Below are 12,413 nucleotides of genomic sequence, written 5' to 3'. Positions count from 1 at the left end.
GACAGGGACGGCAGGCACATTGGTGCGCTTATGCACGCCCCCTACAGACCTCTTAGGAAAGGGGTGAGGTCAATAGTATACAGTCTAAGGTTAAAGTTTTTGGGGTTTGAAGAAAAAAACCACAGAGTCAGGTAGAGTATTCCAGACATTAACCACTCTGTTGCTGAAGTCATATTTCCTGCAATCAAGTTTGGTGTGGTATCTATTGTTTGCTCTTGTGTTGTTATGGTTGAAGCTGAAGTATTCATTGACAGGTAGGACATTGCAATGTATGATTTTATATACTATACTTAGATCGAATCCGAAGGCAGCGTAGTTCTAGGTTTTCTAGGATTAGAATTTGGAGTCTGGTGGCATAGGGTATTCTGCAACGAGTAGCAGTGGAGAATTCTTCTTGTGAAATATTTCTGGACTTTCTCAACTGTGTTAATATCAGATACGTAATGTGGGTTCCAGACTGATGAGCTGTTTTCGAGTATTGGTCTAGCAAATATTTTGTATGCTCTAGTTATTAGTGTAATATTACCAGAGAAAAAGCTACGTAGGATTAGGTTAACAACTCTTAACACCTTTTTGGCTATGTAGTTACAGTAGGCTCTAGCACTTAGATCATTAGAGATGAGTACTCCAAGATCCTTGACAGAGTTTGGATCATCAACAAGGTCTTGACTATTCAGCCTGTATTTTATTTTCTGATTTTTTTTTTCCAATATGTAGGACACAGCATTTATTTGTTGGGATTTGAAGTTGCCATTTGTTTGACCATTCTGATACATAGTCAAGGTCTTTTTGAAGGGTAGCAGTATTGTCTGTGGTGTTGAATAGCTTTACATCATCAGCAAAGAGAACACAGTTGCTCTTGATATGATCACAGAGGTCATTTATGTTGAGTATGAAAAGAGTTGGTCCTTGGGGGACACCATTGTTGACAGGTACAGAATTTGATAGGATGCTCCCAATTTTGAGCATTTGTTGTCTGTTGGACAGGAATGCTTCTATCCAATTATGCAGGTGTCCAGAGATACCGTAAGATTTTAGTTTTAGGAGTAGTTTGTCATGTACCACTGAATCAAAGGCTTTACGGAAGTCTATATAGATTGCGTCGATTGCTTTGCCCTGATCGAGTTGTATAGTCCATATGTTTTTGCAGTGTAAGAGTTGCAGATTACATGATAGTTTTTTCCTAAAGCCAAATTGTTTATTAGAGAGTAGGTTCTTTGTTTCTAAGTGGAGGATGATGGTTAATAATTGATTCCATGACTTTACAGGTGACGCAGCACAAAGAGATTGGTCTGTAATTTTCAACTAGGCTGGGGTCTCCCTTTTTGAAGATGGGGATGACCGTGGCTTGTGACCATAGTTTTGGCAAGGAGCTGGTCCTGAAAGATTTTTCAAAGATTATGCTTAGAGGTTCGGCTATGGCAGTGGGTAGCTTTTTTAAGAAGTAGGCACATACTCCATCCGGTCCAATAGATAGAGATGGTTTTAGATTGCGTAGTGCTTTTTCAACATTGTCTTCTGTAAAATCGATATGTATTAGATCATTGTAGTTGTCTGTGGTTCGACTAGGAAATACTGGGCATGATCCATTGCTATTTACAAATACTGAGCCAAAGAATGTGTTAAAGAGGTTAGCTTTAATAGCGTCGTCGTTGCAGTCTTTACCATTAGGTCCTTTCAGGGGTGGGATGGACCTTGAGTCTTTTAGTTTGTTGTTTACAAAATTGTAGAAAGCGTGGGTGGAATTGATGCGTAGAAGGTTTTCTTCTTGTTTAATGTGATAATTGGTGCATTCAGTTTTTATCTAGTGGCATAAATTTTTGTATCGGCTTTTGAAGTTGGCAACGTGACCAGATTTGTTTTTCCGCCAAAGTGATTTCTTTTTGGATTGAAGCTTCCTTATTGTTTTGGGTAATTTGTTTTTTCTGGTTTTGGGAGTTGTTAATGGTACATATAGTTTGATGACTCTTTTGACTTCAAGTAAAAATATGCTGTAATGGTCTTCTACAGTATTGCATCCAGAGAATAGAAACTGCCAGTCAAGGGATGAGAGATCGTTGTTTATAAGATCATAGTTGCCTTTTTTGAAGTTATAATTGGGGATTCCGTCGTTGTGATGATTTTTGTGTGGACGTATGTTGAGACAAAAGTCAATCATATTGTGGTCACTGTTGGAAAAGGGTTCTTTAATTTGTATTCCGTAAATTGAATTCAAACTCTTGCAGAAGATTAGATCGAGGCAGTTGTTAAGTCTAGTGTTGTTGGTTACTAGTTGTTCTAGTCCCAGATTTGTTACTGCATTGTAGAAGGTTGCATGCGTGGGTTCAATTGTACATTCGTTAAGGGTCCAGTTAATATGAGGTAGATTGAAGTCACCAAGAAAGATGAAAGAGTGTGGGCAGGATGCTGCCCATGTTAGTAGTGTATTTAGCTTGTTTGCATGTTCGATGTCATAATCAGGGGCTCTGTAACATAGTAAGAACTGAAATGTGATATTTAAGGACAGTTCATAGACGATGGCCTCAGGAATAGCAAACTCCTGGGTAACTTGGATGTTTTTTAGATGTAGGGACTTTTTATAGAAGATAGCAACACCACCTCCTCTACGGATTTCACGATCTGATTGGTAAACATGATAGTCTCTTACTGTGGTAATGGAGTCAGGGAGAGATGTGTTGAGCCATGTTTCACAGACAAATATAATGTCGAATTTAGCTGCATTTAGTAGTAGAAGAAATTCAGGTATTTTATTTACAAGGCTTCTTGGACTGAGTAGCTTGCATTTAAGGCCAGTTGTGGTTGGAATAGAGGTAGTTAGGGGCATGCATGTCTAGTTTTGAGTGATGTTGGATAGGATGGGGTGGGGTTGGATGCAGAGTTGTGGGTTGTGTGACTTTCTTTTGATGCAATCAGCTCTGTAGTCAATGTATAGGTCCTTTTCTCCATTGTCTAGACGGTTTTTGAGTTCTGTGCGGAGTTGACGGGAGCGGATTCTTTGCAATATGGATAAGTCTGGTCTTGAGCAAAGTTTTTTATTGGTTTTTGCAATGGCATTTATTGTATGAATGAATATGCATTTGCTGGACTCATTTTTGCATACAACTCTACAAAATCTTGGGGGCACAGAACCGTCATTGTATTTGTACCCATGGCCATCTCTGGTTATTTCAATGATATCTTCAGGAGATATGTTTGTTGTATTTGAGTTGCTTATGATATCACGAACTTTGGTGATGTCATCTGATTCGTTGGTGTCTTCGAGACCAAATAAGATGGCATTTAGACGTTTCTGTTCACATTCCATGGTGTCTCCATGTTTTCCATAGTACCAGAGTATAAATGTATTAAAATATTAGTATTTCTTAGCCCATAATGAAACACAGTTGTAAACTGACATCAACTTAAACAAGAGTTATGTCTCAATTTGTTTCCTCACAAAACCTGTGTGAATAACAAAAATACAGCTGTTCAGAAGAATTTAATGGAATATGTTTGGTACACCTTTCATGGGAGATTATTTTGCAAAAAAAAAATACTGCTACAGGAAAAGGCCTTGTGTTCTATATAAACAAACAGTAATTGGTTGCAGACCCAACTTTGAGATATACGATGTAAACCACAAAAAACAGAACATTTGTGAAATGATGTTACTATTTTCATTTAAAATAAGGAATAGTCAGCTTTCAAAACTATTGCTCTTGTAATTTTAAGCAGCATGAAGTAAAAACAAACAAGCAAAAATCCCCTTTAGTACATATTGTAATATCATAGTGATACATGGACTTGAAACCTGATGACTCCAATTTATTTTTTTACAAAATCTAAAATGCAAGTCCTATCATATATTTGATATATCCTCTAGTACAACTCTAATATTATCTATTTTAAAGCATTTTAGGATTTCTACAGGATCTAACAACTCAAGTGCATTTTTATTTGTAGATATTTGCATTGCTTCAAGAGAAGGAATGGCATTATAAATAGTAGAATTAACATAGAATGTTTTTGCAAAGTAAACAATAGTTATGAAGGACAAATATAATCTGGAAAAAGACTAGACTCTTTCCAGATTCTGTTTGTCCTTCATAACTATTGGGATATCATATAACAAAGGGATATCATATAATTATGTGGATTCTCTTATAAAAAGTTAAAAACTAAAAAGGTATTCTGCCATGTTGCTAACATAAAGTGAAGAATGAAAGATACTACTAAAACTGATTTCTATAAACCTTTAACGGGGCAAAATAATGCACCATAGAACAAAACCTTTTGAACCAAGGTACCTCAAATGAGCTAACTTATGAAATATGTACAAAATTCAGTATTTATTATTACCACAAAGCAGTTTATGACCTAATTCAAAACATCATAAAACATTTATTGTGCTCATGTTTGTGCTATGCAGTTCAGCATGGGTTAAGTTGTTTATGTCATAATATAAAATATCATGAAACATTTCCTGTGCTAATGTTTGTGTTATACAGTTCAACATGATTATTTTCAAGGCAGATACAAATTTAAAAGTATCCCAACTTTTCCAGTTAGAGAAAAAAGTACATTAGAAGCTCTATCATCATTCAAGGCTTTGAAGAAACTGGTGAGGAAATATCTCTGAAAAAAATGACCCAATGGGACATGGGTTGTCTTGTATCATTTAATTCTGATTTAATTTCTCTTTGGATGAAAAAAAAATCCTCTCCATCACTGTTTTGCCTTTAATTATGAAGTCCATCATATAGTGGATGGACATATTTATGATACTTGGAAATCACATGTAAAAAATACTATTGGACATGCCAGGCACTGTAAGTGCTAACATCTCAAAATTTCATAAGAGGTAATTGTGGCTGGAGTACTAAGCAAATTTAATCCCAGAACATGTTTGCCATAGAGAAAGTGCAATATTCTTCACACATCAGTGAACTGCTTCTTGTTTTTTTTTCCTCCTCTCAACAATGATAAGTAAATACTGGCTATTCTGAAAAATTCCAAGTGATATGTGTAAATGTTGCTTTTGGGTTCCATATCACAGTTGGGGTGCCAAAATTATTGCTAAATAATGTCAGTAAGAAACAATGGTGGTATAGGGAAGCTGAATCAACAATACAGCATTCCCCTTAGTTGCCACTGATGTCATAAAAGGAACAAAGGAAAGAAGAAACCTTTCTTCTCTGTTCTATCTATACCTGAATAAATGAATTCTGGATGCAAGAACTGAAGTAAAGAAATTAAATGTCACTCTACAATAGCTTCTTCTTGCCTCATCCTCCTCTTTTTGCCCCACAATTCTTGGTTATCTCCAAGTTCACTCAACAATAAGTGGAGAATGTACTGTAACATTAAAAAGGACTCAAGGACTAATCATTAACAATATAACACATTCTTGTTCAAATATCAAAGACTAATCTGAATCTCAACTGTTGTTCCAGATACAAGAAAATATACTTCCCCCAAGATTGAACAATTTTGTCACATTGAATGGTAGATTATCCATACACCTCAATATTATTGTTCCACAAATGTGTGACTGCTAGGCATCACAAGATTTATTCCTGGGTAAAACCTGTAACTTTCACTTTGCCATTTAACTAGATCAGGAAGAAAGAAACAAAGGTAATGGAAATATAAGAATCACCCAACATTTTTTCTCCTGGGCACAATTACAATTTGATTTTTGATTCAAATAAATAGAGTTAATTCATCAGTTCTTTCGGGCCTTAATATGCTGGCCAAAAGATTTGCTAAGGAATACCTGAAATGCCTTGGCATAAACTACTGCCAGCTGACCCTGATCATACAGCATCTTTTCAAAATGAGGGACATGCCAACGTTGGTCAGTTGAGTAGCGATGAAACCCCTGCAGAAGAATTGTGGATGCAGGAAGTGGAAAAAAATATTTTCATTATTTTTGCCAGGTAAGAATTAGGATTCAGTCTTCTACATAGTGCAAAACAGTAAGATCAATAATTTTCAGAGCTCACTGATTAGGCCAATTACTTCACTGATTACCAAATGATCACAATAATTTGGTGGATAAGTGGCCTAATGGTAATACGAAGCTGTGAGTGCAAGTCAGTCTCATCACAATCTGCAATGATTTAACTTATACACAAAACATAAATATGTACTAGCTAATACACTGGATGAGAATAGATAATAAAAGCATAGTAAACATCGGATTTGGCAAATCACTATATGACGACTGGCATATGCAGTAAAAATTGCAGGAAACAAACTTCATTTTCTGCTTATTTTTCTAGAATCTGTCACTTCAACAAGACATACATTCTATTTCCAAATCAATCATCTAAAAGTCATTTCTCATAACAATTAAAAGCCTGGACTGGAGCGACTAAAAAAGGGGATGGGAGAACTGATTTTTTAAAAGGCTATCTTAGGTTATTTCCTGAATTATACTGCGAAACTATTTTTAAAGATCTCCATGGACAAAGTAAACATTGCCACAGAAATCAATAGAGAAGATTTTAATATAAATAGGGAGGAGCATATTAGTTTATTCACAGAGAAGATTTTAATATAAATAGGGAGGAGCATATTAGTTTATTCACATCCTCAACTGATCCTCAGTTTGAGATCAACTATTAACAGTAAAGTGATCAACAGACAAGAAAGGTACCACAGGATACCACTTGATAAGTGGCAATGAAGGCCTTTGAAGAGATATTTGGATGCCTCAGCTTGTCTACATCTACAAGCTCAGAACTGTTCAGACTCTTTTTTTCTATAATATTCTATAGAAGCAAAGTTAGCCATTGAAGAAGCAGAATAGAGTACTGATACTTTTGAACTTTGAAGTTGAAATCAGCTCTTGAGGACACCTTGGATAGAGAAAGAAATAATTTCTTTCTTTCTTTCTTTCATTCATTCATTCAGTGTACAGGTGAAACTCGAAAAATTAGAATATCGTGCAAAAGTTCATTTATTTCAGTAATGCAACTTAAAAGGTGAAACTAATATATGAGATAGACTCATTACATGCAAAGCAAGATAGTTCAAGCCGTAATGTGTCATAATTGAGATGATTATGGCTTACAGCTCATGAAAACGCCAAATCCACAATCTCAGAAAATTAGAATATTACATGCAATCAATAAAACAAGGATTGTACATAGAACAATATTGGACCTCTGAAAAGTATAAGCATGCATATGTACTCAATACTTGGTTTGGGCCCCTTTTGCAGCAATTACTGCCTCAATGCAGCGTGGCATGGAAGCTCAGCCTGTGGCACTGCTGAGGTGTTATGGAAGACCAGGATGCTTCAATAGCGGCCTTCAGCTCTTCTGCATTCTTCGGTCTCATGTCTCTCGTCTTTCTCTTGGCAATGCCCCATAGATTCTCTATTGGGTTCAGGTCAGGTGAGTTTGCTGACCAATCAAGCACAGTAATCCCATGGTCATTGAACCAGGTTTTGGTGCTTTTGGAAGTGTGGGCAGGTGCCAAGTCCTGCTGGAAAATAAAGTCAGCATCCCCATAAAGCTCGTCTGCAGAAGGAAGCATGAAGTGCTCCAAAATCTCCTGGTAGACGGCTGCGTTTACCCTGGACTTAATGAAGCACAGTGGACCAACACCAGCAGATGACATGGCTCCCGAAATCAACAGACTGTGGAAACTTCACACTGGACTTCAAGCATCTTGCAGTGTGTGCCTCTCCATTCTTCCTCCAGACTCTGGTCCTTGGTTTCCAAATGAGATGCAAAAGTTGCTCTCATCAGAAAAGAGGACTTTGGACCACTGAGCAACAGACCAGTTCTGTTTTTCTTTAGCCCAGGTAAGATGCTTCTGACATTGTTTGTTGTTCAGGAGCAGCTTGACAAGAGGAATACGACATTTGAAGCCCATGTCCAGGATCCATCTGTGTGTGGTGGCTCTTGATGCACTGACTCCAGCCTCAGTCCACTCCTTGTGAAAGTCCCCAATACTTTTGAATGGCCTTTTCCTGACAATCCTCTCCAGGCTGCAGTCATCCCTGATGCTTGTGCACCTTTTTCTTCCACACTTTTCCCTTCCACATAACTTTCTATTAATGTGCTTTGATACAGCACTTTGGGAACATCCAACTTCTTTTGCAATTACTTTTTGAGGCTTTCCCTTCTTATGGAGGGTGTCAATGATGGTTTTCTGCACAACTGTCAGGTCAGCAGTCTTTCCCATGATTGTGATTCCTACTGAACCAGACTGAAAGACCATTTAAAGGCTCAGGAACCCTTTGCAGGTGTTATGGCTTAATTAGCTGATTAGAGTGGGACACTTTGAGCCTAGAATATTGCACCTGTTCACAATATTCTAATTTTCTGAGATTGTGGATTTGAGCCATAATCATCTCAATTATGACAAATAATGGCTTGAATTATCTTGCTTTGTATGCAATGAATCTATCTCATATATTAGGTTCACCTTTTAAGTTGCATTACTGAAATAAATGAACTTTTGCACGATATTCTAATTTTTCGAGTTTCACCTGTATATGCCATCTCATTTCATCATCAAGCAACTCTGGGTGGCTTATAATCCAGATCATAGAACAATTCAATCCAGGGTTCTCACTCACAGTACAAATGACCAGGTTCAAGTTATCACATTTGGGACACATTATGTGAAGGTCCAGCTCTATTGAGAAACCTATAATGACTGTGAATGGTGGAAGGGGGGAAAAAAGGATTGCCAGCACAAAAATACATGTACTCAATTACAGTGAAGATGGATGTGCAATTAAAAGACCCGAAGGATCAGGTTTTGGAGAGATCAGCTGGGAAGGAGTTTGTGATCACTAAGAGTAGACTTCAATTCAATCAATCAAAATTAAAATGTGGTGGGTGAGACTAGTTAGACCATGTGCCTGGCCTCTAGCCTACACTGTGCTCTTAGAGGCCCCAAGTCTCCATGTATCCACTGCCATTGTTTATGCCACTAAGCTGATACCATCACCACACAAATCTGCTCAATTTTTCTACATGCTTCAGTAAAAAATTTCCTGGAAAGCATGAGATACAGGAACAGTTCTTCCAGTGCAATATCCTTCCAATTACAAACACTATCAAACCAACTATTTAGCAAGCTATGTATGATATGATTACACTGGAAAAGGAGGATTGATTAAACTTTTCATTCCCCATAAGAAAAAAATGAGTAGGACTCAAGTAGGACTCTACTTCTATCGAAGTAGAATATGCAAACAATATGCTTTTAAAAAGCTGCATTCTAAAGCGTGCCACAATTTTTAAGATTTAGATACAAAAGGCAATTTTGTATTTGTTGATTATACTGTTTATCGGCCTTCTCAAAGTGGAAAGCAGATTTATGAAATCACAACCTAAACTGGAAAGGGAAGGACAAACATTATTTCTGAATCCCTTAATGAAAAGTTTCAAATTATGATCTTACCTGTGCAATATGATCATGAATACCACCATATGCCATCATCTTGAGTGTATGCAGCGCCATCTGGAGCGCTCGTGCTCCTTCAGTGTTTGACCGTTGAAGAGCCCAATAGGAGAAGAGGAAATTCAAATTAACTAGAATAAAAGAAAACAGTAAAATAATGAACATTAGTCAATGGTTTGTGTAATAGTAGCTCTTCCTATAGAAATAGCTAGACAATCTTGAACTAACCTGGGGTAGGGAATTTGGGAGATTCTGAGAATCCACCATATTCTTCATCATAAGTCTCTGATAGTTGTTGGAAACATCGGGTTGTAACTTCTTTTAAGGATGGGGGTGCTTCCTCCCCTCGAACGCCAACATCAGTCCTAGCTAACAGTGCAGATAAGATTTTCTGGCTGTTTTCCAAAAGGGTACTTTTGTTCCGTTTCCACTGAAGAGTGGGGAGAAGATATCTAAGTAATTGTTTGCTGCTCTTTATACGTGCCTCATCTAGATACATATCTTTTCAAGTTGCTTCAGAAAATGGTTTTGACATCATAGATGCTCCTCCTCACATATCAATTTAAAAACGAGATAGCAATGCATTAGGGGCAATGCACTCCAGCTGAGTTTTTACATATACTGTATATGTTTTCTCTCATTAAACTGAGCCATTATAGTTATATGTTGTAACTTATAGGTTAGAACACTGTAAAAGTCAACCTATAGTTCCTTCAATAAACACAGATTAAACAAGCTAATGTATGAGCCTAGATAATGAGATGCTAATAGCTGCTGCATCATGACCACAAAGGAAAAAAAATCATTACATGAATTTTTAATCCACAAAAATGTTTGCTGAGTTTTTGTTAATATATTACCTGCCTTCAGAGACATGCAACATCATGTAAAATATTTAAAATATTTTTTTAACCAAAACTGATTTCTATCCATGGAATATTTTCCATTAGAAAGTTCTATCTATAACTCAGTTTCTCTTTCCTTAAATCCTGTTGTCCCTAGACTTAAGCTAAAATTTCTCATTCATTACATTTTCTCTTATAAACCCTTCAAGTAAAAGCTCAAAATTGGCACTATTATGTGGCTTAATCTTTCATGTGTTATCCAATGACACATTCATCTTATTAAATTGTGGATACTGAATCCCATACCTGCTCTAGGATGCGAAGCAGAACAGTCCGAAAGCCAACCTGATAAATTCCATCCTCAGGTGGGAAATAAGTTCCACCTACAAATGGTTTGAGATCAGGAGTCAACCACACACTCATTGGCCAACCACCTCCGCTGCTGGTTGCCTGCAGTGAAACAGAATGAGATGGATCAGATTCCCTTCACATATGTTCTGAAAATAACCAAGTTTTCTCTCTAAATTCCAACTCCCCACCTGCACAAAGGTCATATAAACTTTATCAACATCTGGACGCTCTTCACGATCCACCTTGATGCACACAAAATTCTCATTCAAAATCCGACCAATTTCTTCATTCCGAAAGGATTCTTGTTCCATAACATGACACCAGTGGCAAGTCGAATAGCCAACTGAAAAAAGTATCAATTAAAGAAAGATTACTTATGAAAAAAAATCATTAACCACAGTTTCCAAATTGTGGTTTTAAGACCACAGGAAGGGGACATAAAGGAAGTTTCAGAAGAGATCCACCCACAATCTTCTGCAGTTCATTTAAAGGGCTGAGCAAAACAAGAACAAGAACTGTAGATCAAACAAGAATTGCTGACCAGAAGTAATGTTAGTAATTCTAACCCTAGATAGGTTTTCAAAAAATGATAAAATATTACTCCTAAGAAGTAATAATACTAGCATAATAGTAAAAGGTTGCTGAATAAATGTGATTTGGATTTTAAGAAAAAACTGTCATAGTTAAGTTTTGAAAAAAGATTGTAAAAATGGTAGAACCAGAAAAAGCAGAGACAGCAACTTGGACATATCGTTAATGATAATGCTGAATGCTTTCTTGTTTGCTAAATGTATTAAATTAAATATTAAATATTTTCATCTTGTGGGATCGAGGAAACATGCCTTCTCTGTCACCATCACTGCCCTCCACACAGCATCCCCCTCCCAGAAAAATAGGTGGTGCCCACTCTCCTGCAGTTCCAGAAAAAACTTGGTCCCCAGGCCCTGAGTTCATGTACCGTATTAGAGGAGGTCCTGCCACGGCTCTCAGGTTCTATCTTTCTTTTTAATGTTTTTGACTGTGTATATGGATTTTATACATGACCATGAGTTTACTAGAGTAGGCAGGCATAACAAATTTAATGAAATAAATAAATAAAATCAACCAGAATTTCTATTTTTTTAAAAAGAAATCCAATATATAAATCCACCTCATTCTTCCAAAGTATATCTGTATCCATACTCTTTTAACTGTCAGATGTTTGAGATTGGCTTCTAATGAAATAACAAACCTATGGATGATGATCATGATGATAATCAAATTATTGATAATATTTGTAATATAAGCTCCTGCTCATTACAGAAGCAAACTGTATATCAAGAAATACAATTTTTAGAAGAAGCAAAGAAAGATGGACTTCATACTTTTCCCCAGAAAAAAAAAAAAAAGATTTATAAAAATACTGAGCAGTTGAAGATCTGCTTTGAACAACATTTATTCCTTTATTCACAAGTTTATCCTCTTGGATTTCAAACTTCTCTCAAAGGTATAGTATTGTTTTTATCTGTAAGCTCACAAACACATATCACACATTACTTTTTTTTACCTGACAGAAATATTAACTTGTCCTCTCGCTTTGCCTTATCAAAGGCTTCCTGGCCCCATGGATACCTGAGGAAAATTGAGGAAAGAAAGAAGCTGGATTTTTTTATAGTTTTTCCTTTGAAATATACCTATGTTAAATGTAGGTAAGTGGCTACTGCCTTTTCTAACTGCTTGAAAAGCATTTTGATATAAGACAGCATCCACAGAACAATTCCATACTGTTGCTTTGCAGTCCAACATTCACCGTCAAGCAGAAGAAACCAT

At 36.6% G+C, this 12,413-nt stretch overlaps 1 protein-coding gene across 2 annotated transcripts in view; it reads right to left on the bottom strand.

Moving 5' to 3' along the window:
- SPATA20 (spermatogenesis associated 20) overlaps positions 1-12,413 on the bottom strand; it is a 59,142-nt gene that overhangs the window by 36,327 nt on the left and 10,402 nt on the right. For both annotated transcript variants that reach the window (XM_087955875.1, XM_087955874.1), the window contains exons 3-8: positions 12,151-12,215; positions 10,793-10,947; positions 10,560-10,703; positions 9,637-9,838; positions 9,409-9,539; positions 5,756-5,860 (exon numbers count right to left, since the gene is read on the bottom strand). In XM_087955875.1, the coding sequence (XP_087812001.1) occupies positions 5,756-5,860; positions 9,409-9,539; positions 9,637-9,838; positions 10,560-10,703; positions 10,793-10,947; positions 12,151-12,215 (802 nt within the window). The remainder of the gene's footprint in view (positions 1-5,755; positions 5,861-9,408; positions 9,540-9,636; positions 9,839-10,559; positions 10,704-10,792; positions 10,948-12,150; positions 12,216-12,413) is intronic.

This window comes from Notechis scutatus, chromosome 2 (assembly GCF_049901735.1).
Source record: "Notechis scutatus isolate UNSWTSFEM ecotype Mainland chromosome 2, rNotScu1.2, whole genome shotgun sequence".
Taxonomy (NCBI): Eukaryota; Metazoa; Chordata; class Lepidosauria; order Squamata; family Elapidae; genus Notechis; species Notechis scutatus.
This window is presented reverse-complemented; position numbering and strand designations above follow the sequence as displayed.